The sequence below is a fragment of the Larus michahellis genome, chromosome 6 (genome assembly GCF_964199755.1).
Source record: "Larus michahellis chromosome 6, bLarMic1.1, whole genome shotgun sequence".
Lineage (NCBI taxonomy): Eukaryota > Metazoa > Chordata > Aves > Charadriiformes > Laridae > Larus > Larus michahellis.
In genome coordinates this window covers 73,749,078-73,762,182 of record NC_133901.1, presented here as the reverse complement: position 1 = coordinate 73,762,182, position 13,105 = coordinate 73,749,078, and the positions used below count along the sequence as shown (strand labels likewise).

Sequence of the window (13,105 nt, the reverse complement as noted above, 5' to 3'; positions counted from 1 at the left end):
GCTCCTGACCCAAAATGACTTCTTGTCCTCCCTTAGACAACTTTACAGAATTAAAGAATTTATGCTCTTGTGTTTTTAGGAGTTTGTACACAAACTGTTCCAAGTACCTTTCTAATTTCCCCGTATTTCAGATTAACAAGTAGTATATGGAAGACTCAAGCCCAGTTCAGCCGTTGAACACTATCAAACATTCTAACAGCACTATCGGTCATATTTTTACTGCTAAAGATTTTTAGAAGTCATTACATAAATTTAAAAGTCTGCAAATGAAAATACCTGTGCCACTCATCAAAAAATGCACAGTGAGAGCTTGAGAATATGAAGTCAATCTATCTAATGACAGTCTATCATGTAGTGTAATAATTTAACTGATAATTTCCTTTTTCAGATAATCCTTTCATTACCCTTTATTTACCAGAAAATACAGTATAAAGAATTTAGTAAGAATATATCTATCGGAAGACCACATTTAAGTATCTGTGCACGATGTAAGCAAACAGAAGAAATGTGGGATAAAACCTACACTTGCTCCACTTCCTTTCACATACAAAGCCACGGGCCGTGCAAATCGTGAGTGCTGTCAGCTTCTTCCTGTACACATCACCACTGAAGTAGCCAACCAGCAGCAATACAGAATTTCTTCACTAAAAGTTATTTTAGAAAACAGAAACACAACAGTGACGCAACTTTTGAAAGATCAAGTTAAGTATTTATCTGTAAGAAAGCTGTAAGGGACAATGCCAAGTGGGCAGAAGGGCTGTGGGAGGGATGGGTACGAGCACACATGGTGGGACAGAGGTTTCGGGTCCCTCTTCCAGCTGCTCGACAACCTCGGAGGAGTAAGCGGATCAAGGGGAATGCGGGAGCTGGGATGGGGAGTTGGAGGGGCCTCACCGAAGGGTAACACTCCTGTGGAAGTCACGCCAAAACCAGCGGACAGCAGCGGTAGGAGTCCGAGAGCACAGCACGGACCACCTGCCTGTTCTCACGCTTCATACCCACCATCAGAGATACAGGACTCCTCCTATTTTACAAGGCACCTTCTTTTTTCCTCCTAGATTTCACTAAGCTCTCCAAAGAACACTGAAGTCTGTAAGAATTCCTTTCTTTGGAACAGCAGAATTTAGGCTCGGTAGGAGTATAAACAATGGACCTAAGTTTTACATGCCCAACCCAAAACACGACAGTAATTCTGTAGTTCATTTCGCTTTTTCTGAGAAAGCAAAGAGTCATTACAAAACTTATTTTATAAAATAGTCATTAAAGGTAGATAATTACAATAGTAAAATGTATACTATTAAGGCAATAGCAGCACAGTGATAACATGACAGTCGCACACGGAACGGCCAAGAACAGCAACGTTACATGACTTGTCCCAAACCCACAAAATCTGAACCCCCATCTTGCCACATATTTGCTGCTACAGTCAGGATAAGCCTAACTCAGCATTTGACACGTTCTCTTCTGATTGAGATTTTCTTTAGGACTTATGTGTACAGCAAAATTATATTATTGTTGGAACATGTGACTTCAAATAGTTACCAAAGCCACAGTGGTGGACAGAAACACGATAGTTTGGGCCTTTTACTTGGCCCACGTAAAAGCCAGCGCAGGAGACCGGGAGGTCCTTCAGCTCACGCTGGAGAAGGCTACCCAGCCCAGGCTAGTAAAGCAAGGACACCTACGCCTCTAGATCATAAAACAACACTTGTTTTATTGTGTCATTTGTATACTCCCCCACCCCAACCTGTAAATTACCTTCAGATACTCGAAAACACTTACTTAATTCCTTTAACTTCAATAACTAATTCACTTATTAATAATTTGCCTATTTAAAATTAAGAACGCAAAAGGCTTTGGACCTAATGCAGCCCAGCAGTTGAAGCACTGTCTAACATCTTAAATACAAAAACGCCATCCTTCACCTTAGGTATATACTGCAGCTGAACAACGTGCCTTATGTATTTTGTATCAATGATGTGCAATTGATGATCAATCAAGTATTTCCAAACACAGTATTTGGAAAGAAGAAAATTCTGGAAACAGAATTTAAAGAACTATAGCTTGGGAAAGAGAAAATAGAAAATTGTTTCTTACTGCAGATTTCAAAGCAACCATCTTTATTTTGACTTTAAAAAATAGTCACTAGCCGATCCACCATCTGTAAACCAGCATAAAACCAGGTAGAGATGATATAGATCATCTGTACACTCTCAGAGAGGTATCTACATTTTAAAATAGGAAAAAAAAAATCCTACTTCATGTCCCGGAAAGGGGATACCACATCTTTCACCTTACAGTATTAAGTCTCTTCTCAGATCCTCTGTTAATAGGATTCCTTTAGCCAGCAGATGGATTGTGAATACAGGCAGTTTCATCTACTAAAAGACAACATAAATCATCATTGAGAAAGGAGAGACCGCGGTAAGGTTATCACCATACAGCCTTCTCCATGAAAGGTTTGCATTAAAGCATTAGTGAAATTAATTCATCTTTCATAAGAGCTTTGAGCAGTATCTGTGATCTATGATAACAACCAATTTCTCACTATAGGAAAAAAAAATTACTCAGGCCTGATAGACTACACAAATCTGCTTTTTTTTAAATGGCCTAACATTATCTGGAGTGTTGCTCCCCGAGGCATCATTTGAGTCTTATGCCTAGCCAAGAGGACCCATAAATCAGGACAGAAAGTTTTGTTAGTTTTATATGCAGTGGGCTGTAATTATTTTGAATTGCATTATGCCTCAATCATTGTAATTACTTTTAGATCATCCTTAAGCAGCAGTAATAAAAAGAAAAGAAATCAGTCTTAAACCATTTCTCACTCAAAATATTGTAATGTGATATCAGAAGTCTGGCTAAAACACACAGGAGCATGCAAATGTAACGTTTGGACAGATATGCTGTTCATGCATGCTGCTGTGTCAATTCAAATTTTCAAAATACACATAATTTTGTGGTCTTTTAATTAGCATCATTATTACCAACACTTGGCTAGGAAGAATATAGGTGATAACAAGATTAATTTTAGCTTTAAAAATAGAAACATGTATATGAGAAGCCAAACTATGCCACCGTTGTTTTTTTTGTGTTGCTGTGCCTACGTGTGCTTGAGAGACCCCTTGGTCTTCACTCCAAAATGAAAAACAGCGTAGTGTAAAAATCACCACAATTACTTTCTAATTTTTCAAGTCACGTGAAAAATATGCTGGCTTGGTCTGTCCTAGGTTGCACGCCAAATGAGCATGGCAAGTCAGAGAACCGTAAATATCGTTGCTGCTATTATCTGCATGGCCGCAGCCCTGGAGAGCCCCTACCGTTTCCTCTCCCCCCGTGTGAAGCTCTGAAACACAACAGGTAAATCCCCAGCCTGTTCCATCGGTCCTGCCGCAACACCGTTACAAGGAACAGTGCTGCCTGCAGGAACAGGACTGAACTTCCAAGGTGCTTCAGGGAGTGTTAATATCCTCATTGTGAGGGTTTGTGGATTTTCTCTTTTCCTTGTTATTCCTCCTCCAGGTAAACGGTACCCCTGACAACACCAGAACGTGGTGCTTTCTCCTTAGAAAAGTCATTTAAGGTAACGGCAGGAATGGGTGCGGTATGAAGGCGTCAAAGGGCATTTAGCTGCTCCTCGGCTTCTGGACCCATCAGTCCTGTGCCTAAAGCAGCACTGCAGGTCTATGGAATATAGAGGCTACAGCTCCAAAACCAAGCGTGGGAACAACTGATCCCCCAGCGCCCACAAGAGACGGCACAACCCTGGATCCACAAAAAAGTGGGAAAGCCACGAGACCCAGCCCTTTCTCCAGGGGACTGTGAAGAATTGTTCATGTAAGAGGCGGTAATAAACGATGCCGAACAAGTAACAAATTTGCCAGTCTCATGATGAAACAACAGCGGTGAAATAACGACGGAAATAATTCTTCCTGGGTATCAATGAACAATCCATAATTTGGCCCGTTGCTGTTAAGCGCGCTAACAGCGCTCACGCACTGCTGTTCACTGCTCTCAGGACTACAATCAAATCAGTCAACAGCACTCTTTGTTTCCTGCTCACGTTGTCAGTCACCCATACTGCTACAGCTTATTGCTGATGGAGGAGAAAAATAAATACCTGAGTAACTGCTTGGAGTTCCTTCAAAATGATGTAACACTTAACTTCAAGGAAGTATTTAAGATGTTTGTTCACAGGAGGTAAAAGCTAGTAAAATTATGTCAAAGGCAGCTTCCCTTCCAGTACAGAGATACAGAATATAAATAATTTAGTACCAAAGTCAAGTAAAAGAATAACCTACATCCCATGAACCCTTGTAATTATTTATGCAATGCTCTCCCAAGCCCACGGGCATTATATAAATATCTCTAAGTGTGTATATTTACAAATTCTAAATTAGTTTTTCAAGTTTATTAAGTTCTTTCTAATATTAAAGCAGCAATGTGCCTGTTTGACCCACAAATATTATGGGAATTCAACAAATTTATGCACTTGGCTTGCAGTAACCATTAAACACCCATGTTCTAGATGTTCTTAAGAAATGAAAAATGAGCAAATTAAAGTAAGCATCAAAGAAGAGAATTGCAGGCAAGGAGCGTGCTTGCACGTGCATTGCACTTGGAGGTACAGCGGAAGGAAACCCTCAGCTGCGCTCCTGTTTCTGGGTTCCACAGGACCTTCACCTTCTGACGCGCAGTGCTTCCCAGTTCTTCAGAGAACAACAAAAAAAGGAGGTACAAGGGTGCGTCAGAGGAAGAGATCAATATGTTTTCAAGTTACGTGTGTTCTCGTACTGCTGAGGAACCACCTCTTCCCCGCACGCTGGCGGTGACGGCAGCAGTACCCCGCTGTGCAGACAGAAACCAGGATGGCTGCGACTGCAGAGCTGCTGCCCCTGAATACTGATGGAACCCATTCAAAGCCGCATCTCCCCCTGCCAAGGAGTACGTCTCCCTGGAACAGACGGGCAGTTGGCACTGCGGGCTATTTCTTTGGTTCTAAAAGCACAAACAAGTCTTTTCATCACTGTCTCCATCCTTCACAAGGATTTCCTACTATACAAAGAGGTCCATTTGAATTTGGTAAATCCATGCAACGACTAAAAATATACATTACAGGTGACAAGGAACTGACAAACAAAACCAAAAAAACCCAAGACTGGATTCTGAGCTTATTTACATTACTAAAAGTAGCTACTCGAGTAATTACAGCAAATCAGAAACAAACCTAATACTTGGGAACGCTCCACGGGATTGTACGTACCTCAGGGAAATAATCCTGTGGAAACTTCTCTTTTTCCAGCATGGGCGTGCTTTCTAAAGTGTCTGAGTAGATTTCTTTCCCAGTAACCTTTTTATACTTCTTAGCTAGGAAGAGATACAAAACAAAATTAACATACATATCTTTTACCATTACCAGCACTTAGACCACTCACTGGCAAAGCAGTGGCATCTGCAAAACAGGCGGCAGGGTCCCAGCAGGAGTACGCAGGCGCTGAGCTGCTCTGGGGGAAACCAGAACGCGTGACGCCAGGTATGAACACGCTTGTTTACATCAGGCATTTTCAAGCTCTACAGTCAGGGCTGCTGCTATTTTTATTATCCAGAGCCCTGTAAAGTGTTGGAGCTCTAATTATGAACCAGGTGTCTCATGCACTCAAACTTGCTGGCATGGTTCTTCCAGGAGATGCCTGTTTGCGCCCTCAGACAGCATCCAGTGATCTACACTGGATAAGTAACGGGAATATTAATTAATAGAAAACACATTAAGGTGAAAATTGTTACTTATGCATAGTGGTTATCTGTATGTTTTATCTAGCAACTCTTTTTTTCAGATGTCTAGCTACCTAAGCGTCAACTGATGCACATCTGTAACACATCAGTAATCACATCTTTAAGTCACCAAGCAAGTACATAATCATTCATTTACGTCCCGGGCCTCTGCCCATCACAAGGTCTCCTCTGGGTCTCTCTCCTGATCAGAGCAATGTATTGGCATGTCTAAAGGCGAGAACCCGACTTCACGTACCAAACTCCTCTGACGGTGGAATTCGGGCAGCTGTCTTACAGCTACCATTAAGCTGGAACTACCCAACTGGACTGAGTTTTGACTAGGAATGTATAAGAGAAAAATTCCAAAACAACTATTATCAAGAGCCCTGATACATCCAGTTCTACTGGATATCTGGTGAAAATACCAAGCAATACAAAAACTTGTCACTTTAACTTGTCTAGATAAAGTATTTTATATAATCTGAGGAAGCGTCTACTGTAATGTAGCAATATATCTTCAGGGGAAAAAAAAAAGTATCATTCTTTATGTGCCAATTGCTTTGAGATCTGGCTCCCACAGGAAGACTAAACAAATATCCTGATAAACTAATGCGGCATCATTCTAAGCAGATCATGGACGGATGTGCCTCTTTCAGTAAGTTTAACAGTGTCAGCGAAAAGATCCCGATGTCATTCAGGATACAGAAACCACTTGGCAGAACTGTAAGGACTGAAGGCTTCTGCTGTGAGAACCTGAATAAAAGGCAGCGCTTGGCAGAGAGGAGGCACTTTACCATCAACTGACGTTAACATCAAAGCTAAATACGAACCACCGATTCATTTACGTGACTGCTGAGATGCACACGCAGGAGGAAAGAAGCGTGCCTGCTTGTGTATCTCCAAGAAAAATGCTTCTACACTAGTTCTGATTTCACACCAGAGAAAATGAGACTTTCTGTAAATCGAAGAGGTAGCCTGAAACTGGCCTGATACCCCTCTGCTGGCTGATGGCCCTTCAGGACACAGAGCCTGTCAACAATTTAAATCGTAAGCAAACTTTTGGGCCTCTGACCACCATAAAAATAGTGTAAAAATCAACACCTTCTATGCTATAGCAAAAACACGTAAAGTTGTAGGAGAAAATTGTTCTCATTTTAAATCTCAAATATCTCTTCTTGAGAACTGAAAAACAGAGACAATCTTTTTTTCCAAAGACTGTATTCAGTCACGTCCAACGGTGCAGTGAATTCTGAAAAGACACAGTGATGTTCCAGGAATATTGAATTGTATATAAACATCTATTTTTTGCATGCTTTTGAGTAGAACCAGAATTTCATAATGATTTTTGTGCAGAGAACGTTTGTATCCATTTGGATTTTTCCTCTGATTTAAGAGCTTAATACACTGTGAAAATGTCAATAGTCATGAGAGAAGAGGCAAGTTTTACATTTCCCCTGAAAGATGGGAGCCTTCAGGGCCATATTTTACAAACACTACACTGGGAGACTGATTCTGCGCTACATTAAGAGAGCAGCGGGTGACTTACAACACCGATTCAGTGTAGCACCCGCTTTCCTTGGATTTTTATTAAGTTTTTTCTTTCCAAGTGATGACTGGGCCAACAACAACTTTAGGAGCATGGTTCACACCTCATTTGGCTTTGCTCAGGTTTTGCTGAGCAAAACGAAGCACTGAACATTTAAAGTGTTTATTTTCTGGAACAAGGATCTGCTTATTTCTTTTATACCAAATTTCTTCCCCTACTCTTCTTCCTTCCATTTTCTCACTTTTTAAAAATTCTTACATTTTCTTTACAGTAGCGAATAAGCTGTCCCTCAACGATTAATAAACCCAGAAAGCTCCTCTTTGCCTAAACCAGCTGTAATTTCACTCTCAGATGTCGCCAGAGCAGGACACCTCTCGTCTACGACCAGCGGGAGGGAACGTTAGGTGGAATTCACAGCAGAACTGCTGGTCTGCCAGCGCTGGTGCCATGAAATAGTGGGCTGAGGAATTAGGTGGGCAGATCCAGTTCCCACACCACTGATACACAAAGTCATTCACAAGGCAAAATGGATAAGCAGTCAGGAACGCTGCCTGCTAATCTCAGATAAAACCATGAGTTTCTTTGCCTCCTTCCCCGGCTGCTCCTCACACCCCGAGGACCTGTGGGCTGTCCACCCCAGGAGGGGTCACACCTTAGACACCCAGCTTCACTGCAACGTCCATTCCCTCCAGGGCTTCCACCCTGCACACCGCTCATCCGGTAAGGAACATCCCGTCGTTACCTAGAGTCTGCAAAACTCTTCTGGTCTGGGAGAAAGACCAGGCATGGTCTCTCATCAGAAGCCCCTACATCACTATTGACTTTTCCAGCCCTCTCTCTCAGAAATAAAACCTACTCTGAGCTGCCTGCAATATTACGGCTGAAATTTTCCCTCAGCATTGAAACCGATGATGACAGGAGGACTTATGTGGGCTAAATCTTCAATTGCTATATACGCAGAAGTACCATTCAAACATTGCAGGGCAGGAAGACGCTGTACCCTCAATTACGTGAGCAGAGAGAACCCGTGTCTACTGAGAACAAAAATAATGAATCTATATAATTAAGACAATTAATTCGCTCCATAGTTACCACCATTTCAAGAGTGTCTCAAATTAATGGCACGCTAGATGCAGTACTAATGTGATTCAGCTCAGTAAGCTAAATGAGGCTCAGAAGCTCAGAAGATTTTTGTATTTAATATAAAGACAGTTCTCAACTGTGAAATAACATAAATTTTATATAATCTTTTCTCTATACACTGCAGGACTATACTTCTCTGTACACTTCTATGCACTCAATAATTTGCTATGATACCTCTAATATTTAATGTACATAGCCCAGCATTACTTTTAAACTTCTGAGATTTAGCAAGACCTCCAACCTGATGGATCAATGCGGGTTAAAAACAATGACACTCTCCTACTGACCTGCACTGCTCCCAAGTAATTTAAGCCATAAATCTACCTCAGCTGCTTTGCAAAATGACCATCACTGTTGGACATTCAAGGTCTTGGTTCTTTATCTGATCTACCTGGAAGAACCTTGTGGCCATTTACAGTTCTTCTGAAATCATCAGGGATCTCTACGGATCCAAAGATCCATCTGCACAGGAATGATTAATGCGCCGTTTCTCAACCTGTGGCCGGTCCATTGACTTCTTCTAAGAGGTCTATAAAAGGTAACGTCTGCCATCAATGGACTTGCATGCATTATACAGAAGTCTGCATATCATGGCAAAACTGCTAGGCACCACCACCAGAAATGGTGACAGAAAAGCTGCCCTGATATATAAAGCCAATTGACAATTAACAACATTTAATTCCTTCGCTTACCTTTAAAATCAAACTGGTAGATGTTTTTCAAAGATTCATGGAGAAAGTAAAAACTTCCTAGAGCCTGTAAAAAACAAAAAAATAAGAAATGATAAAAATATCTACTTTGGCTAACTAAAACCAAAAAAGTACCATCCTTTCCAATTAAAAAAAAATAAGAAATTAAATACTAATAAGTAAAATTACTAACTTTCACATTTTCTAAGATTTATAAAAATATTTATTTTGTTTGTTGCTTCTCTGAAGTTCCATAAACCACTATAAAGAAGATCCTTAACAGTTGACTGAACGTGGTGAGGGCACAATTACCAGGTGTACTTTTAGAAATACCAAACAGATGGATGCAATTAGTAATACAGACAAGCACCTTTTTAAACACCGAAAACATCCCCACAATTATTTTATTTAACAGCCTGGCAATTTCTGCTTCGCTTTCAGAGCAGAACAAACGCCTCTGGTGAGGGTGCAGTATGGAAAGGAGAAGGGCTGAGGGATGCGGTAGCTGTGGAGAGCCGGTCACAGGTTCTCCATCCTCCTCCCGAGCTGAGCAGAGCGAGAGACTCTGGCAGCCGCAGAGCAGGCCTAACGCTGAGAACCCAACAGGGGCGTTGGCAATATTTGCACACGCTTGTACAGCCTCCCCTGGTCATAAGTGTTCTGACAGTAACTATAATGACTGATGAGTGCAGCACGTCCACCTCTGCTAGCCAGAACCCAGAGCAACTGCTGCTCCTGCCTTCGCGTGAAGCCCACAGGGGCAAGTGCTTGCTCACAGCCACAGGATCACGGAATTGCCCAGGCTGGAAGGGACCTTTCAGATCATCGATCAGAAATGATGTCAGGTTCAGATCAACCTGACACCGACTAAAGCCACCGCTAAACAACGTGCACACCCGAAGAGAAAGAATATAAAAACATCTAGCAGAGGCTTAGATGTTTGAATACACGCGCCGTTTCTTGATATTGGCATAATGGCTGTGTTTCTAAGTATAAGCAGAAGCAGAGTTTAGTGCATAGTTCAGATTTAGACAGGCCTTATAAATCCTGCTGATCTACTCCTGAGCAACTACTCTCTTTAGTTTTTTTCAAAACAGTGGCCTAATCCAACCACAGAATCTGTTACAGTTTTAATGATTAGTCCGGGACCGAGTAACGCATGTAAACATACAAGTAGTCTCCACTGCACTCAGAAAAGCAAATAAACTCCCATCTCAGCAAACTGATTTTAAAAGCATACCGAAGTCCACCCATATTCAGCAAAATATTAGTAGCTCTTCCTTACAAATACTTCAGTAATTTCCTGGTTTCTGAAGATTTCTGAGCTCTCAATCCTCGGTCCATTATTTAAGAAAACAGCTGTGTTCAGGACACCACCCAAGCATTCCCCTTAGGTGCACGGGCACAACCGCTTTGGTCCCAGCGTGGACAAGAGCTCAAATGGCGTCTTCAGAGCGATCATCGTGCAGGGTGTGCCGGTGAGAAGTCAGTCAGCCTCCTGTGGGTGGGACAGCCCTTTTCTCTGCCACGGCGTTCCCAGGAGATAGGAGGAAATGCCCCCAAGCTTCCCATGCCTAATAACCACGTATCCCTCATTTTCCGGGTCCCCACTCTCAGGCTTCTGGGATCCAGCTTACAGAGGGCTGAGCAGCCGGCACTAATGGCACTAATGGCACTGTGCTCCGAGCACACACTGTCCCAGTGGAGGGAAAATAATGCTCGTTGCAATCACAGTGTCTTACGCAAGTGAAACAGAGAAATGACGATCTGAAGTGCAAGACACCATCTAGCCCGGAGGGGGCTCTCGAACACGGCAGGTAAAATGCCCGTGGTCACACACGGGCAGCAGGTTGCCCATGCAGAACCTGCAAGGGCTGGAGAAGGGCCCGGGGCTGCTGCCCTTGGCCAGATGCCCCATGGCTCACCACGTCAGGAGGAGCTGGCCACCCCTCTCCTGGTCCAGTACCTGCACCCAGACAGGACCTGGCACATCCCAGCCTGGCACGTTGTACCTGGACTGCTTCTGAGAAGGCAAGAGGCAACACAGAAAGACAACACTGTCATCTCAGAAAGGACGACTCCTCCACCACAGCATCTTCCAGGGTTTGCAAGTTACAAATTTAGGCCACGGCTGACACACAATTTTCTAACTTGCACCTAAAAGTCTCTGCAGAAGAGGCGTCCACCACCTCCCGATGCAGCCTGCCAGAACATTTCCCTGCCCTGGAGCTTACAAAGTTTCCTCAAGACGGACAATCCCGTTCGCCGTCCTGCCACCGCCTCTTCTTGCCGTGCTCAGGGCAGTGACCCTGCACCTCCTCCGGCCCAGCCCTGAGGGGGGGCTGCCGACACGGGTGCTCGGGCTGAGACCATCCCCTCCTGCCAAGACTTCACCTGCACACGCTGTGCGCTTGCTGCTTGCTTTTACTTCTTCACAGTCCTATAATACACTGTCTTCCTCCAGTTAATGAGAGGAAATTTACGTATTAGAAGAGAGTAAAGGAAAATCAATCGAGAAAGTTAAAAGTAGTGCAAACAGGCTTTGTAGCAGAATATAAAAAATGTATAAATTATAAATGAGAACTTGATGAGCCTTTAAATACATCTGACGACCTCCACAGACGTTGAGAGGGGAAAAAGGCAGCAGCCTGCCACCGGATGAACTCTTACTGAGAAGTAGAAAAGAGGCAACGCATTAAACAAAAAAGGATGATTTAGCTTCATTTTGTTTTTTACTCCTATAACGACAGAGACCCTCCTGGCAGAGTAGTGTTTTGGTTCAGTGACTGCTGCATTATTTATGAGACGCTGCACATCCAGAGATTAAACATTTGCTGATTTGTCAAAAGCACAAACATGGGGTCCTGCCCATCTCCTTGACATATTAGGCCATCCAACAGAAAACACTGTCACACATTTAATTGATGAGTACACTTCCCTGCGACTCAGTCAGCTTCCTTTAGGCCTTTGGTTGGCTTTTTTATAACGTGGGGGAGGCAAATAAGAAAATGCAGGAGACACTCTTGCAGAGGACTCAAGGTTAACTGTCCTGCAACAAGGACACGCTGCCAGAAAAAAATAAATCCTGATACCAGATAAAAACGTTGCCACCTGATATTTAATTTCTGACTGAAGAAATGTCATTAGCAATAGAAAATGCTGCCATCTCAGGCTTAACTTTCACTATACTCTGGCCTTTCGATTTTAAAAACAGGAGATTATTCTTAAATAATACATTTACAATTAAACATACAGTTAAACAATATGTTTACAGAGAGGGTTTTTTTATAGCGTATTTTATCTCTTTGAGAGATAAAACTAGACAAAAGTCTGAAAACCACGTGCAAGCTGCAGATAAAATTCAATTGTTGAACTTGAAAGTAACTCCTAAAAAGTCCGCAATTAAAACAACAGACGAAAAATACACGGTGTCGCAACTTCAGATTTTGTGGAAAGGCAGCAAATTCTATGTTAACAGTGTCCAATTCTTTGAATGCACATAGGCACTGCTCAGATGCATTGTCTTCAAGGAAAAGTTATTTTCAGAATCCTCCTGATAAAAGCAAGTCCCAGCAAGGCTGATCCAAACCAGGGTCATGGGACGGGGCCAGGAGCCGGGCCCCGCTGCGGTACCCTCGCTGCCCGCGGGCTCCGGAGGTCAGTGACAGCAATGGGTGCCTAAACACTGCTCGCACGGGCGGGCGTCTCGCCATGTGGTTCTCTATCACAGAATTTCACCTTATGCATAAGCATCTCATATTCTTAACATCGATGCATTTTATACACACACGGTTTTTGTCCTACTGAAATCAGTGCAATCAAGTATTTAGTAGAGTACTTCTGGGTGGAAGGACACTACAGCTGAGCTCTCACCTGCTTATTTATTTAGAGCGCTGACCTCAGATAAAAGCTTACAATGTAAGTATTATATCAAATTTAAATAAGTTGAATCTGA

General features: G+C 42.7%; 1 protein-coding gene across 3 annotated transcripts in view; it reads right to left on the bottom strand.

Moving 5' to 3' along the window:
* Window positions 1-13,105, bottom strand: part of INPP5A (inositol polyphosphate-5-phosphatase A) — a 236,464-nt gene that overhangs the window by 99,726 nt on the left and 123,633 nt on the right. For all 3 annotated transcript variants that reach the window (XM_074591909.1, XM_074591908.1, XM_074591910.1), the window contains exons 5-6: window positions 9,154-9,217; window positions 5,264-5,367 (exon numbers count right to left, since the gene is read on the bottom strand). In XM_074591909.1, coding sequence (XP_074448010.1) covers window positions 5,264-5,367; window positions 9,154-9,217 — 168 coding nt within the window. The remainder of the gene's footprint in view (window positions 1-5,263; window positions 5,368-9,153; window positions 9,218-13,105) is intronic.